At 38.7% G+C, this 18,185-nt stretch overlaps 2 protein-coding genes across 11 annotated transcripts in view; one reads left to right on the top strand and one right to left on the bottom strand.

The window, feature by feature from the left end:
• The window catches only part of nAChRalpha4 (nicotinic acetylcholine receptor alpha4), a 946,244-nt gene that overhangs the window by 346,617 nt on the left and 581,442 nt on the right, over nt 1-18,185 (top strand). The gene's annotated exons all lie outside the window — the stretch shown is intronic.
• On the bottom strand, nt 2,936-3,872 carry LOC138858920 (uncharacterized). The gene has a single exon (XM_070112974.1). It carries the CDS (start codon nt 3,870-3,872, stop codon nt 3,270-3,272), a length of 603 nt encoding a protein of 200 aa, XP_069969075.1. The 3' UTR covers nt 2,936-3,269.

Below are 18,185 nucleotides of genomic sequence, written 5' to 3'. Positions count from 1 at the left end.
AGTCTTTTTGTTTTTACAAAATTGTTCCTATCGACAATATTTAATTTTTTGAATTTATCGCAAGATTTACGTTTATGCCCTCCTGTACACAGTTCGCATGACGTTTGTTTGTATTGTTCGGATGTGAACGTTTGATTTCTGAAAAAGCTTCTGTTTAAATTGTTGCTGCTACTGGCTTGGGGTCTGTGGAAGCTTCTATTTAGGTCGTGTTGAACGGTTTTCGTTCTGACCATTTTTTTATCTACCCTTTCTGCTATTTCGTATTGGCTTATTAAAAAGTCTTTCATCTGTTGCAACGTTGGGCATTTTTTTCGAGATGAGAGCGATTGCTCCCACAAAAGTAACGATTTTTCTGGTAAAGCGGCGGTGCATATATTTACCAGTATTGGGTCCCAGCTGTCTGTGGGAATATTTTGTGTCGAGAGAACCGACAAGCAATTAGAAACAGTGGATTGCAGCTTTATAAACTCTTCACTTGTTTCCTTTTGAATCTTAGGCAAGTTCATTAGTATCGTTACTTGCTTATCGACCAATATTCTCTCATTTTCATATCTAGATCTAAGAGCTTCCCAAGCCAAATTGAAATTATCGTCATTTAGTGCGAACTGTTTGACTATGACGCCTACTTGACCTTTTGTTATTGTAACATAGAACAAGACGTCTAAGTCCCCAAATCCGCTCTGAAGAGCAAAGCAGAAATACTCGAGGTCATAGGTCTCGGCGTGAAGCCCACGAGGTTCAATCTGTTGAACAAGTAGTAAATACTGTTCAACATAGAACAAGGCGGCAAGATCCACAAATTCGCTCTGAAGAGCAAATAAGAAATACTCGAGATCATAGATCTCGGCGTGAAGCCCACGAGGTTCGATCCATTAAGCAAGTAGTAAATACCGTTCTACATAGAACAAGGCGGCAAGATCCCCAAATTTGCTCTGAAGAGCAAATAAGAAATACTCGAGGTCATAGAACTCGTCGAGAAAATCCCGAGGTACGATATGTTGATCAAGTTTTAAATACTGCTCAACATAGAACAAGGCGGCAAGATCCCCAAATTCGCTCTGAAGAGCAAATAAGAAATACTCGAGGTCATAGATCTCGGCGTGAACACCCCGAGGATCGATCTGTTGAGCAAGTAGTAAATACTGTTCAACATAGAACAAGGCGGCAAGTTCCCCAAATTCGCCCTGAAGAGCAAATAAAAAATACTCGAGGTCATAAATCTCGTTGAGAAAATACCGAAGTACGATATGTTGAGCAAGTTTCAAATACTGTTCAACATAGAGCAAGGCGGCAATATCCTTGTTTAAATGAGCTAAGCCTCAGTAAATAAACACACCACACTCCGAAAAAAATTGGCGCACCCTAATGTAACGCACCACACCTGAAAACAATTCATTCGAATATACACGTCAGTCAACACGGTTCCTGCTTGCTGTCTTTTATTCGTTTTTCCGCCAACCACAATCCTGCGCGCTACATCCAATTCGCTTATCGTCTACGGGCCTGAGCGCCACATCAACTTCCCGAGCACCCGCCTAAATCGACTCCCTTTTTTTTAATAATTTTGCCAACGGTGAGTGAAGGTAAAATTAACTTATTAGTTACTTAAACATGGTCCTTCGAGCCTAAACGAAAGGCACTATAATTTACGTCCAAGACACAAAATTTGGTGACAAAAAACAAAAAGTTTAAACACAAACCTACCAAAGATACAGTGAAGTGAAGTGTAGTGGAAAACAAAATAATATACATAAACATTTACAAAACTACTAAGGAAGAGTGCAGTGACTCAAAAAAAAATATATATATATATAAATAACCAAAGCGCAGTGCAGTGCTGGAAAAATATCCATACTCGTATATATACATATTTATATACATATTATATAAAGAAAAAGTGCGTGTAGCCCAAAACATAAAGACAATAACAAATACAAAAGGGTTCAAACAGACAAAAATTCTCACAAACATATACATATTATATAAAGAAAAAGTGCGTGTAGCCCAAAACATAAAGACAATAACAAATACAAAAGGGTTTAAACAAACAAAAGTTCACACAAACGGGCGCGAAATACTAAAGCACCTAAATACAACAACATAAATAAAAACAACTTAAACGGGCGCGAATTTAAAACAAACGATAATAAACAAAAACAACAGTCACTAAAACCAAGCTCAACTGGAAGCGGAGAAAAAGGAATTGACAACAAAGGAATACACACACGTACATACATATATATTATCCCCTCAAAAAACCCTTGAGGGAGCATAAAGTGAGTCGTATCGTTTCCTATTATTTTATTTTATCGTGCATATATGTATGTAAAAATTACAGTTGTATATATATAGAACCTGTAATAACAAATACATTTACCAAAAAAAAAAAACGGTTACCAAACTGTCTTAGTTTCGAGTTTTTTTTTTGCGGGAAAAACCGAACACAGTCTGGTATAACATATATTTCACAAAACATACTTATATATTAAAACAAAAACAAAAATTAATATTACCTTATTGCCTAACTACAAGCTTACCTTTGTGTATTTAAACACACAAATTAACAAACACAAAAAACAAATTCAAGTATATACTTGCACATTTCTCCCGCAATACCCCTTATTAACAATAAGCAGGATTGCATAAACTAAGTAAGCAAAGGCACAAGTATAAATCAAAATTCTAATATAAAAAACAAAAAGAAGAAAACAAACAAAAGTATATGCATATTTGCTTACATCTTATACCTATATATATTTTTGATATACATATTTACATACCAAAACATAATTGTACATAAATACAAAGTGCATACGGGAACATACCTGCACATTATTCACTTCGCTTTCGCGCTCTCCTTGAACATACATATTTATACATACTACATATAATCTATGCATATGCTTTAAATAGTTCGATTACGCACTCACCTTTTTTTTCACTTGTTGGCACTGTTCCGTAACAAAAAAAACCAAACGGACACGGTCACGGCTGATGTCGAAAATATACGGGCGCAAAAAAAGGGCGGGAAAGTGGCACGTCTTGTTCGCTTGAAATGCTAACGAAAAAGGAAAGATTTTGTCCTCTGTTAGCCCCTTTTTAGTGTTGAGTTGTGTAGTGTTGTGGTGTGATGTGATGTGTATGTGTGGGTGGTCTGAGTGGTGTGATGTCTGTTGTGGATCGTGTTGATGTGGTGTGTTGGCGCGCAGTGGCGTGTATGGAGGGGGGAGGCGTAACTCATCTAGCCATCCCGGCCCCCTAGGCGAATTCTAGCCTAGCAATCGCTGTAGTTGCTGCAGCGTAGCAACAACACTGCTGAGGCCAGTGGAGCGGCGGTATGTTGGCTTGGGCTGCCGACGCCGCGTTGATGCCTCCTGTCGCCTCGGTCTGGATGGAGGTGGAGCTGCCTGTCTTCGGTTGTGCTCCGGATGGCTGCTTTGCTGCGATCTGCGGCTTGGGGCGAGTTGTCGCCCGACGGCCCGCTTTGGGGTGCGATGCAGCATAGTATGGTGCTGTCTATGGCACAGTTGGCAGAGCGTAACCGACGTACACTCCGGAGTCGTGTGGACCGTAGACAAACAGTTGAGGCAGTGCCCGTGCGCTTGGGCAACCTGCTGACGTTGTGGCGGCTGCATGCTTCGGAAAATGCTGCAGTGTTGCAGCCGGTGTGTGCGTCGACACAGTGGGCATCGGCTGCGTTGCGGCACCGTTGCCGGTGCTGATGAAGGTGTCAGTGGTCGCGCGCCATTACGGGGAGCGGTTGCAGGAACGATTGCCGCTGCGGTTCGTGGTGTTGGAGTTGCCCCAGGGCGTGGCACATTGATGGCGGACCTCACAGCTGGCGTTGGTGTTGCTGCCATATCTACTTCCATATTGATCTGTATAAAGAAGTTGGAATGATTATACATTTGTTGCATGTAAATTTATGGCGAATGTGCCACGGTATGTGGCAGGAATGGATCGTCACTGTGATCGATCATTGCGGTTAGAATGGTTGGTTTATAACGGTTTTGTCATTTGCGGGTCTATTGGTTATTTATACGACTAATTCATTTGCGTCGCGGTAATATCGCCGGATTGGTTGTTATTTGCGATTTTGTCATTAGATACGGTTGGCAGAAAACATAATTTCACGAGCGGTCTTGTCAGCGTTCCGCTTTGAGTACGGAGATCAACTACTCGTATATGACCGTCGGAACCGTAATATAGTTTTTCTATGCGGCCAAGCCGCCATTCTGTGGGGGGTAGACAATCATCGTGTATGATAACACAGTCTCCAAGCTTTGGTGCCTTTTCTGGAGTTTTCCATCGGTACCTTTTATGAAGGTCCTTGATGTACTCTTCCTTCCATCGGCGGCTGAAATCATGATGGAGAATTTTGATTCTTTCCCATCGATTTAATAGGGATAGCGACCCCACGCCTGGCTCAGGTATGGCCAGAATGAGTGCTCCTTTGAGAAAATGCCCTGGAGTTAGGGCTGTGAAGTCGGAGGGATCTTGCGAGAGTGTTGTGAGTGGCCGTGAATTGAGAACGGCTTCAATTCGGGTTAATAAGGTAGTGAATTCTTCATAATTGAATTTATAATTTCCAGCTACTTTTTTGAAGTGGGATTTGAAGCTTTTTACAGCTGATTCCCATAAACCACCCATATGAGGAGCGCTTGGGGGGATAAACTGCCAATTAAAGCCTTGGGGAGCATACTTCTGAACAATTTCAGGTGATACTTGTTTAATAAAATCCACAAACTGTTTTTCAGTGGCTCTTTGAGCTCCAATGAAGGTTTTGCCGTTATCGCTCATTAGTTTTGAGGGGAAGCCGCGTCGTCCGACAAAGCGAGCAAATGCCGCGAGAAAAGCCTCCTTAGTCAGATTTGTACATAGCTCGAGGTGCACTGCTTTTGTCGTGAAACAGACAAAGACAGCCACATAGCCTTTCATTATGGTGGGCGACCTTAGCATGGACGCCTTTATTTGAAAAGGCTCAGCAAAATCGACACCTGTGACTGTGAAAGGCAGAGCGAAGTTACAGCGTTCCGGATGAAGTGCTGCCATAATCTGCGTTCGCAACTTCTGCTTATGCAGAGTGCAGATCTTGCACATGAAAATGCATTTTTTGATTTGGGGCTTAAGTCGGGGAATATAGAACTCTTGGCGGACTATATGTTGCATTAGGCGATGTTCTGCGTGGAGCATAAGTAAGTGGATATAATTGAGGAGTAAAGTGGCAAGTCGAGATTTCTCTGGTATGATTAGAGGTTGGCGTTCATTATACGTGAGGCTTGAATTGGCAAGCCGACCATTCGCACGAAGCAGACCTTTCGTGTCTAGGAATGGGTTAAGAACTAAGAGTGAACTCCTTTTGTCAATGGGTTTTGATTCTCTTAATAGTGTTATAGCGCGGCTGAAGTAGCGCGTTTGAGTTGATGCGGTTAGAGCGACCTTTGCCTTTTGCAATTCCAGGTGCGTCAATGTATCGCATTGGGGGTACTCTGAGGGAACTCCCTTAACTTTAATTTTAAATCGCTCTATGAACTTTAACACATAGGCGATTACTCTGAGGGCTCGGGAGAACGATGAAAATCGCTCAAGGATGTCAGTATCCTCCACTGCTGTGTGAAAGGAGTCGATATTTCGACTTTCGGGGGCTATTATATTGCGCATGGGCGATTGTGGCCAAGAATCGGGAGATTCTGTTAACCATCGGGGGCCATTCCACCAGAGGGTGGTGGTGGCGAGATGCAGGGGTTTGCATCCTCTTTTACCTAGATCAGCAGGATTGTCAGCACTGGCTACATGTCGCCAAGTGGCTGATCCCACTAGGTCAAGTATTTGAGACGTTCGATTAGCAATGTACGTCTTCCATGCATGTGGTGGTTTTTCCAACCAGGCTAGAACAATTTCAGAATCGGACCAGAGATACAATCTATGTTTCTTCATGCTTAAATGGGTCTGCGCCATGGAAGCTAATTTTGCGAGTAGTAGCGCGCCACAGAGCTCAAGTCGAGGTAGACTTAGCGTTTTTAAAGGAGCCACCTTTGCTTTTGCTACTAATAAGTGGCTTGTGGTCGCGGTATCGCTTTGTGTGCGCACATAGATAGTGGCACAGTATGCCTTCTCCGAGGCATCACAGAAGCCGTGTATTTCGACTTTGTGTTCGGGGAAATAGTTTACCCATCGAGGGATTTGTATCTGGGAAATGTCTTCCAGATTGTTTGCAAACTGGGACCATTTTTCCAAGCGAAGAGGTTTCACTTGTTCGTCCCAGTCGGTTCCGTCTAGCCATAATTCTATTATCAAGATTTTCGCTTGTATCATAATTGGCGAAAGCCATCCTGCGGGGTCGAAAAGTTTTGCCACAGAGGCTAAAATTTGGCGTTTTGTTATGGCGGATAATGCTGATATTGACTCTGTAGTGTATGAAAACTGGTCAGATATCGCGTTCCATTGGATCCCCAGAGTTTTTGTTGTACTTTCCTTTTCGAATTTAAGGAAATTAGTGTCCAACAGATTTTCTTTAGGTATGTTCTTTAAGATATTAGGGTGGTTCGCCGTTATCTTTTTTAACGGAAACCCTGCGGTTTTGAGGGCTTGTGTCACTTGTGCTAGTGACTCGTATGCTTGTGGAAGACTGTGACTTCCAGACAGAATATCGTCTACATACGTTTGTGTTTTTAACACCTGGGTTGCCAGAGGAAATTCTGACTTGGTGTTTTCTGCCAATTCGTGCAGTGTTCGAATGGCTAAATATGGGGCACAGTTGACGCCAAAGGTAACTGTTTTCAATTTATAGTCGCGGAGTGGACTATTGGGAGATTTTCGGAAAATAATTCGCTGAAAATCTTGATCGTCTTTATGTACGACTATTTGTCTATACATTTTTTCGACGTCTCCGTTAAATACGTATTTGAATATACGCCAATTTAAAATGAGTAGCATTAAATCTGGTTGGAGCGTGGGTCCCGTAAATAGAATATCATTTAGGGAATTCCCCGAGCTGGTAGATCTTGATGCATTAAAAACAACTCTTACTTTAGTTGTTTTTTTGTCTGGCTTTACTACTGCGTGATGAGGCAAGTAAAATGAGTAATATTTGCCATTTACGATTTTTTCGCATGGGCTTACTTCCTCCATGTGGTCTAAATGGAGGTATTCTTCCAACACGCCATCGTATTCTGGCTTAAGCTCACCTTTTTTAAGTAAGTTTTTTTCCATACTTAAAAACTGCTGTATAGCAGAGGTGCGAGAGTGACCTAAGGCGATTGTGTTGGGAAATTGTTGTTTTAGTGGTAGTCGTACGACATACCGACCATTATCTGATCTAGTAGTTGTGGCTTTGTAAAAGTCTTCACAATACTGATCTTCAGGGGTTCTGATTGATATGGGGGGGAGTTCTTCTAACTCCCAAAATTTTTTCAATTGTGAATTGAGGTATTCGTTTGAGATTTCCTCAACCTGAGTGGTCATGGTGGTAACTGGTTCCGAAACTAGTCCACTTAGGATCCACCCAAAAATAGTGTTTTGTGCCAGAAGTGTATTTGAAATTTTCTCAATACCTTCGAGTATTATCTGTGGTATGAGATCGCTGCCTAATAGAAGGTCTATTTGAGCGGGAGTGTTGCAGTTGGGATCTGCTAGCTTTAGGTGTGAAACCTTTTGCCAATGCTTGCTATTTATGTGATAGCTTGGAAGCATATTTGTAAGTTGCGGTAAGACTATAGCTTCTGCTTGTATTTGCTTATCCGCTTGGGGGGAAATTAGGGTAATGGGGCAGATTTTATTTGAGTTTTGGACTACTCTTCCGCCCATTCCCGTGATTTCAAAATTGGCTAGCTTTGTTGGCAGTTGTAGCCTTTTTTGAGCCCTAGACGCTATGAAAGATCGTTGTGATCCTTGGTCTATTAAGGCCCTAAGTTTAAACAGCTCTCCTCGATGTTCGATGGAGACGACTGCTGTGGGTAGTAGTACCCTACTTTGGTATTCGCTGTGTAGCGTTTGGGTTTTTAATGCCTTTGAGCAGCATGGTGCTTCTTGGCAATTATCGGGATTTCGCACTTCGGGATTTGCTGTTGCAACTAAACCCGTGGCTCTTTTCATATTTGCGCTGTTTGGGGGTGAGCCGGAAAATGTGCTGTAATGCAGCATTGAATGATGTCGTTTATGACAATAAACGCAATTAAATTTGCTTTCGCACTCTTTAAGTGTATGTGCATGTGATAGGCAATTTGTACAAAGTCTTTTTGTTTTTACAAAATTGTTCCTATCGACAATATTTAATTTTTTGAATTTATCGCAAGATTTACGTTTATGCCCTCCTGTACACAGTTCGCATGACGTTTGTTTGTATTGTTCGGATGTGAACGTTTGATTTCTGAAAAAGCTTCTGTTTAAATTGTTGCTGCTACTGGCTTGGGGTCTGTGGAAGCTTCTATTTAGGTCGTGTTGAACGGTTTTCGTTCTGACCATTTTTTTATCTACCCTTTCTGCTATTTCGTATTGGGTTATTAAAAAGTCTTTCATCTGTTGCAACGTTGGGCATTTTTTTCGAGATGAGAGCGATTGCTCCCACAAAAGTAACGATTTTTCTGGTAAAGCGGCGGTGCATATATTTACCAGTATTGGGTCCCAGCTGTCTGTGGGAATATTTTGTGTCGAGAGAACCGACAAGCAATTAGAAACAGTGGATTGCAGCTTTATAAACTCTTCACTTGTTTCCTTTTGAATCTTAGGCAAGTTCATTAGTATCGTTACTTGCTTATCGACCAATATTCTCTCATTTTCATATCTAGATCTAAGAGCTTCCCAAGCCAAATTGAAATTATCGTCATTTAGTGCGAACTGTTTGACTATGACGCCTACTTGACCTTTTGTTTTGTATCGGAGGTGATACAATTTTTGCGCATTTGTTAATTTTGGGTGGTTTATGTAAACGGCTGTAAACATGTCCCGGAAGGACGGCCATTGTTCATAACCACCATGAAATATTTCTGTATCACATGTGTGCACCTTGAGATGGATGCCTGAACTTGCCTCATGACTTTGTACTTGTGGCAGCTCTACTCGCTGATTTGGAGTAAGTGCAATTGCTTTTATTAGCTTAAGTTGATCGAAAATCATTGCTTTAGTTTCTTCGAATTGGTCTAAGCAGTTTTCGTATTTTGCGTAAGCCGAAGATTTGAAGTTTTCTGGTAGATCTGAGTCGTCAGATTCTACAATTGCGTCATATGCAGCTTGGAGACGTGACCAAAAATTGTCAAGATTGTCTTTTTTGATTTCTAATACCGATTCAGAATTGTCTTGAATCGGATAAGAAGAAAATCGAGTGCAGTATCTTATTAAGCTGTCACTCTCAGCAATGAATTTACTGTATGTTATGTCTTTCCCCCTTTTTTGCTTTGTAGCACCTTGCTTTGAGCGTGTAGCTTCTGCAGGTGTACATATACTTCTTTCGTCAGAAATAATTTTTGGAACTTTTAGCAACTGAGTTGTTTTAGAATCTTTCGAGTCTGAGCTCATTTAAGAGACGTGCCGAAATAAAATAAAATATTTTCACTGTAAGAAATATTTGTATTTGAAACCTCTTTTAAGAAAATAAGGTTTATTGTTTTTTTTTTTTAAATATTAATAAATTAATAACTTTTTTAAACTTGTATGAGTACCTAACTCTTTTATGATAATAAGAGTTTTTATTTAATGAAATGAAGATATTACGCGTATTTCGTGGTTTATCGTTTTTTTTTCCTTTAATATTATTTAATTGATTAATATTAAACGCAAATGTTTTTTATTATTACTTTTATTTGTAAGTATTATGTGTCCGTAATTCCTATAGGGTATACCTATAAGCGGATCAGCTGATACATATGTACTTCACGTTATGCGCAATTGAGAGCTCGTCTTAGAGATCAATGCACTTTGTACATATGTACATATGTATTTATGTAATATAATATATTATGTTTAAATATTTTTGCGCACTCCTGCTTGTTTCGTTGGTCAAAGAACAAGGGGTATTGCGAATATGTGCCAATGTGGACTTAGAATATTATATGTATGTATATATGCAATCCTACTTGTTTTTGTTTAACAAGAACAAGGGGTATTGCGGAATATTTGCCAATGTGGACTTTGAAGCGAAGTATTAACGTATTTTTGTATACCTGAGCGTGTATATATGTACGCAGTGCGAAAGGACCGCGAAAAGGAAAAAATATACCGTAGGTATTCTTGTAAATGTATGTATATTTGTATGTATATCACGTAATATATTTGTGCGGAATATATGTACGCAGTGCGAAAAGACCGCGAAACGTAGAATAATTTACCGCAGTTATTCAAACAAAATTTATGTATATATGTATGTATATAAATTTTTAGTGATATATGTATGTATATATGTTGAATATGATATGTATATGTATGTTAAAATTTATTTGGTACGTTTTCGCTTTTGTTGGTTGTTTTTTTTTTTTTTGCTTTTGATTTGCCTTTGCTTATTTTACGCAATCCTGCTTATACTTGATTAAGTATAAGGGGTATTGCTGAAAATTGGTGCAAGTAAATACTTGAATTGTTTAGTTTTAGAGATATTCTTGTGTATTTGAACACAACGGTAAGCCGTTAGGCAATCAAAAGTTGGATATATATTTTTTACCAAACTGTTTTATCTGTTAGCGGTATTTCGGTTTTTACCGGAAAATAAACCGAAATATAGAAACAGTTTGGTAACCGCTCTTTTTGTTATTGCCTTTATTAAGACGGATTTTTGTAAAAAATAAACCGCAAAGGCATAAATTTTAACATACATACAATTAGTGGATATATACATATACTAAATGGAATCGATACGACTCACTTTGGGTTTTCCGCCAAGGGTTTTGGGGACAATATTTTATATATGTGCCTGTGTGTGTGCCTTTCGTTGTTTTTTCCCACTCCTTTGCTGCTTAGCTGCGGTGGGTGACTTTGGTGAGCTGGTGTGGTTGTTGTTGCTAGCTGGTATGGTTTTTTATTTATTTAGTTCGCGCCCGTTCTGTCTTTTTATGTAAGTATTTTTGTTGTTTTTTGTTGAAACTCGCGCCCGTACTTAATTTGTTAATATTTTGCGCACGTTGTTGGTTTTACTGGTTTTTTTTTTTTTTGTTATGTATATATGTATGTTTGTGTCCCTTCACTTCACCTCACTTCTCTCTTCTGTATATATATAGATATGGTTTTTTTTTTATTTTTTGTCACTCTTTTGTTTTCTGTATATATATATATGTTTGTGTCACTGCACTGCACAGCACTATATGTGTTAGTTTCTTTTTTTTTTTTGATATATCGTGTGTATAGAAACGTTTACCCACTTTTTTTTTTTCCACTGCACTACACAGCACTTATGTCTTGTTTTTTTTTTTCGAATTTATGATTTTTTTTCTTTTTTTTTTCACTCCATAGTGCCGCTCACTATGGCTCGAAGGACCAATAAATAGTTCGATTACGCACTCACCTTTTTTTTCACTTGTTGGCACTGTTCCGTAACAAAAAAAACCAAACGGACACGGTCACGGCTGATGTCGAAAATATACGGGCGCAAAAAAAGGGCGGGAAAGTGGCACGTCTTCTTCGCTTGAAATGCTAACGAAAAAGGAAAGATTTTGTCCTCTGTTAGCCCCTTTTTAGTGTTGAGTTGTGTAGTGTTGTGGTGTGATGTGATGTGTATATGTGGGTGGTCTGAGTGGTGTGATGTCTGTTGTGGATCGTGTTGATGGAGGGGGGAGGCGTAACTCATCTAGCCATGATTATATACCCTATATAAATTGGGTCAATTACATATTGAAAATTTACAATATAAAAAGTTGTAAAATTACATAAAAAATAAAACAATAAACGTTGAGGTAAAATTAACACTACTACAATTGCTTGTAGATATTAAAAATTTTAAAATAATAAATAATTTATTAAAAACAAAAATAAACATATTTTCAAAGTCCACATTGGCATACATCTCGCAATACCCCTTGTAACAAACAAGCAGGATTGCGTACATAAAAAACTAAAAGCACATTGATCTCTTCAACGAGCTCTCAATTGCATTAGAGAATATACATACATACGCTCAAACAATCCGTGCATACTTATGTACAAAGTGTATTGATCTCTTCAACGAGCTCTCAATTTCACGAGCACATAAATATATACTAACAAGTCCGTGTATTAGGGTGTACCTAAATACATCAACATAAGGACATAATAAGTATTATTAAATTAAAAGTGCCATTCTTAATAACTAAATTAAGAAAATTTAAATTACGCTCACAAATATATATTTAAAATAAAATACAAATTAAAAAATTATTTCGCAAGTAAATATTTATCTAGTCCGAAAAAATCGTATATACGTAAAATAGTATTCGGTATTAATTATCATTTATTGCTGCATTTAAATCAGTTTACACTGAGAAAATTTTAATTAACTTTGACACATATAGTAATAAATAACAAAACAAAAATTGTTAATGACGATAAAAATCAAATTACACCTGCAGAAGCTACACGCGCAAGACAGGTTACCACAAAGCACATAAAAAGCAAAAATATTTGTGTTGCCAAATTCATTTCCGAGAGTGACAGATTAACACGATACTGCACTCGATTTTCATCTTCACCGATTCAAGACATCTCTGAATCGTTATTGGAAATAAAAAAACAAAATATGGACAACTTTTGGACTCGTCTCCAAACGGCTCATGACGCCATTGTAGATTATGACAATTCAGATCTACCACACGATTTTAAATCATCGGCTTACGCACTATACGAAAACTGCTTAGACCAGTACGAAGAAACAAAAGCTATGATTTCTGATCAATTAAAGCTAATAAAAGCGATTGCACCTACTCCACATCCGAGAGTAGAGCTGCCACAAATTCTAAGTCAAGAGGCAAGTTCAGGCATCCATCTCAGACATAGAAATATTTTATGGAGGTTATGAAGAATGGCCGTCCTTCCGGGACATGTTCACTGCCGTTTACATCAACCATCCAAAATTATCAAAAGTGCAAAAATTGTATCACCTCCGATACAAAACTAAAGGTCAAGCAGGCGCAATAGTAAAACAGTTCGCACTAAATGACGACAATTTTAATTTGGCTAGGGAAGCTCTAACATCTAGATATGAAAATGAAAGAATATTGGTCGATAAACAAGTAACGACACTAATAAACTTGCCTAAAATTAAAAAAGAAACAAGTGAAGAATTTGTTAAACTACTATCCACTGTTTCAAATTGTTTGTCGGTTCTATCGACACAAAATATTCCCACAGACAGCTGGGACCCAATACTGGTAAATATATGCACCGCCACTTTACCAGACAAATCGTTACTTTTGTGGGAGCAATCGCTCTCATCACGAAAGAAATCCCCAACGTGGCAACAAATGAAAGATTTTCTAACTATCCAGTATGAAATCGCTGAAAGGGTAGACACAAAAATTATTAAAACCCAAAACTATCAAAACGACCTTAATAGAAGCGTCAATAGACCCCAAGCTAGTAGCAAAAACAAATTAAACAGAAGCTTATACAAAACGCAATCGTTCACATCCGAACAGAACAATCATACGTCATGCGGACTATGCACAAGAGGGCATAAACTACAATCATGCGAGAAGTTTAAAAACTTAAAAGTTGACGAAGGAAATAATTTTGTCACATCAAAAAGACTTTGTACAAATTGCTTGTCACATGCGCATAAGTATAAAAATTGCAAAAGCAAATTCAATTGCTTATATTGTCATAAACGACATCATTCAATGCTGCATTACAGCACATTTTCCAGCTCATCCCCCAACAGCGCAAATATGAAAAGAGCCACGGGTTTAGTTGCAACAGCAAATCCCAAAGTGCAAAATCCCGAAAATTGCCAAGAAGCACCATGCTGCTCAAAGGCATTAAAAACCCAAACGCTACACAGCGAAATTCAAAGTAGAGTACTACTACCCACAGCAGTCGTCTCCATCGAACACCGAGGAGAGCTGTTTAAACTTAGAGCCTTAATAGACCAAGGATCACAACGATCTTTCATAGCGTCTAGGGCTCAAAATAGGTTACAACTGCCAACAAAACTAGCCAATTTTGAAATCACGGGAATGGGCGGAAGAGTAGTCCAAAACTCAAATAAAATCTGCCCCATTACCCTAATTTCCCCCCAAGCGGGTAAGCACATACAAGCATAAGCTATAGTCTTACCGCAACTTACAAATATGCTTCCAAGCTATCACATAAATAGCAAGCATTGGCAAAAGGTTTCACACCAAAAGCTAGCAGATTCCAACTGCTACACTCCCGCTCAAATAGACCTTCTATTAGGCAGCGATCTCATACCACAGATAATACTCGAAGGTATTGAGAAAATTTCAAACACACTATTGGCACAAAATACTATTTTCGGTTGGATCCTAAGTGGACTAGTTACAGAACCAGTTTCCACATCAACAACTCAAGTTGACAAACATTCCAAAGAATCGCTTAATTCACAATTAAGGAAATTTCGGGAGTTAGAAACACGCCCTCTCATAACGACTCCAGAAGATCAGTATTGTGAAGACTTCTACAAAGCCACAACTACTCGATCAAATAATGGCCGGTACGTCATACAACTACCAATAAAGCCACAATTTTCCAACACTCTACATAATGGTACAAAAAACAAATTCAGTGTTTCCTCTGCCAATGTTCGAAACACCAATATATGTAATCCAAACATATCACCCAAATATAATAATACCTATTCCAAAAGATAATTTTTTGTACACCAATTTCCTTAAATTTAAAAAGGACAGTACAACAAAAATACAGAGGATCCAATGAATCTGTCTAGTTTTAATATCCTACTGATTCAATACCTGCATTATCCCCAATAACAAAGAGGCAAATTTTATCCTCTGTGGCGAAATTTCGACTCCGCAGGATGGCTTTCGCCAATAATGATAAAAGTGCTGATTAAAAAATTATGGCTAGACGGAACCAACTGGGACGAACTAGCGAAACATATTCGCTTAGAAAACTGATCCCCCTTTACACACAATTTTACCGCAACTTTGCAGCTACAAATACCATGTTGAGCGAACTATTCCCAAATTACCAACGCAGACCAGATTGCAATTCAAATTGAGCTATGTGGTAATGCCAAAAAAGTACTGTGTATACTACCACACGCATTTCAACATGGCAAAATATAAATTATCTCGATACTCCGATTAGGAAATTATTCTAGCCTGATTGGAAAAAACACTCTATGCTTAGAAAACATGTATCCAATTGCACGTACACTCGTCCATGCGCGACACAATACACATAATTGGATGATACTCACATCCTTGAGCGATTGACCGTTCCCCCGAGCACTCAGAATAATTACCCACATTCCCAAATACAATTCAACAATAAAGTTTAGGGATTACCATACTCCCAATGCGATACAGTGCCTCATCTTACAAAAAACAAAGGTCGCACTTATCCCTTCTATCTAAGCGCTCATCACATGGGTAGTTTATGGCAAACACTTTTAAAAGTTGCAAATCACACTTCAAAAAAGTGGGTAAAAATCATAAATCTTACTCTCGCAAGATCCCTCTTCAAATGTTTTCAAAGGAGCACCCATTCTAGCCATATCTGAGCCAGGGGTGGAGTCGCTATCCTTACTTAGTCATAATAAATAAATAGTAAATAACCGCCAATAAAAATTATAAACACAAAAACTCATATATTATTACTATAATAACAAGTCGTCAAAATAGTGAATCAATAAACACGCAAAATAAATTTGCTTACATTAAGCATTAATACCTATGGTACTTTAAAATCGATTTAAACCAAAATCTTACACTTAATATTCTGCGCCCTCGGCTACTCTACCAGCAGCATGCCAATATACTTCCAACATTTACAGCCAATAAGGGTAATACTAGGCAAAATACTTGCCTAGGGGGCCCAGGATGTTTAAATGAGCTAAGCCTCAGTAAATAAACACACCACACTCCGCAAAAAATTGGCGCACCCTAATGTAACGCACCACACCTGAAAACAATTCATTCGAATATACACGTCAGTCAACACGGTTCCTGCTTGCTGTCTTTAATTCGTTTTTCCGCCAACCACAATCCTGCGCGCTACATCCAATTCGCTTATCGTCTACGGGCCTGAGCGCCACATCAACTTCCCGAGCACCCGCCTAAATCGACTCCCTTTTTTTAATAATTTTGCCAACGGTGAGTGAAGGTAAAATTAACTTATTAGTTACTTAAACAATCCTCAAATTCGCTCTGAAGAGCAAATAAGAAATACTCGAGATCATAGATCTCGTCGAGAAAATCCCGAGGGCCCTACTGAAATATGTATTTGCTGTGGCGGCTTATGGTTTTCACACCAAGTTCGTAATTTAAATTTCGAAACTATTGCGCAAGGTCACCCGAATGCTGCATCCGCCTTCTTTTTAATGCAAAAATTTCCTTCAGAAGATGTAAATTACAATTTTTGTGCTACTTGCAAAAATGCGATTGTTAAAAAGAACGTTCCAAAAATATGTTTAGCTAACGGTCTAGACTTTCATGAAATACTGGATTGTTTGAAAGGTTTGACCCCAATTGAAGAACGACTCATAATGCCTAGATGGCCTTTTATGACAATTCGTCCGTTAGGATATTAAGGTCAGAGTTCTCTCAAAGGTGCTGTTGTTAATATACCAATTTCTATTAACAATATTTTGACATCTCTACCAAGGTCCTTTGATGAGGCTCATGTAATACAAATTCACTTAAGAAGGCGTTTGGAATACAATCATGATTACATGATCGATACCATACGCCCCGCAAAGATTATGGAAGCTTTGCAGTTCTTAGTGAATACGCCTCTGTATCGTGAGCACAATATACATATTAATGAAAACTGGATTTCAGAATTTAATAACCAAGAAGAAGTTCCGTTTGTTGCATCTGCAGAGGATTCCCGATTGGTTCAATCTTTTCATGCGGCACAAACTGCTCATGATAATCCCTCATGTAATAATATCCCCACGGGTCTTTTACCTTCCCAGCTAAATCCAGGCGGTCAAGGAACTCTTTTGGACAATATTCCTGTAGAAACCTTAGACTATAACCGTTTAGTTATAGCGCCAGGTGAAGGACAAAGACCAATTGACATAATTCAAGATAATAATTCAGAAGAGTTGTCAATTGGAACAATATACGTTGGGCAGAAGCGTACATGCTCTGAAACGTATAGCAAGATAATACGTTCTGGAATTCGCCGTTTTGACACAAGAGCGTGTACCATTCCAAAGTTGTTCTATGATTACAACAAATTAGAATTCCTACAAATTAAGTATAGTACATTCATTTACATTTGAAAGTTTTCAGGTCGCAACCGAGTTACGGCCCAAAATCTATTAACTTTGTTTAAAGCTTGATTCAATACGATAATGGTTACAAAGTTTTGAAAGGCGTTAGATCCTCACCTGCGCACTGGGAAGCTGAGAAGAAAAAGGCAATCGCTATGATTCGCCTATTTGGGCTTCCAACCTTCTGTATCACTTTATCGGCTGCAGAATCTCAGTGGGTTGAGCGTTTGGTCATCCTCTCTAAAACTGTTGATTCTAAAGATATTTCGGAAGAGGAAGCCAATAGTTTAACAATCCAAGATAGATATCGCTTAATTCAGTCGGACGCGGTTACTTGTGCTAGACATTTTGACTACCGCTATCGACAAATTCTTAAGCTTTTTAAAGATAACGCCGGCATTTTGGAGAGCATTTTGTTACAAGTTTCTACTGGAGAGTGGAGTTTCAACAGAGAGGTTCCCGGATGTATTTACATGCCACGTATTGGTTAAATAATGCTAACAGAATCAATCTTCAAGATCCTCAGACATTCCCTGATGTCATTAGTTTTATTGACAATTATATTTCTACCGATGGTTCGATCAGCCACTTAGAAAATTATTTGGGTTATCAAAAGCATAACCACAGTCGGTCTTGTACTAGCGAAATAAGAGGACAACAGTTTTGTCGTTTTGGTATACCATATCCACCAATGCCTTCAACGCAAATACTGTTACCTCTTACAGAAACAAGTCAAAATTCAGAAAGACACAAGGAAAACTTTTTCAAAATTCAAAACGTTTTAAATTCAAATATGACTACAGAAGAA

Source organism: Bactrocera oleae, chromosome 2 (assembly GCF_042242935.1).
Source record: "Bactrocera oleae isolate idBacOlea1 chromosome 2, idBacOlea1, whole genome shotgun sequence".
NCBI classification, from domain to species: domain Eukaryota; kingdom Metazoa; phylum Arthropoda; class Insecta; order Diptera; family Tephritidae; genus Bactrocera; species Bactrocera oleae.
This window is presented reverse-complemented; position numbering and strand designations above follow the sequence as displayed.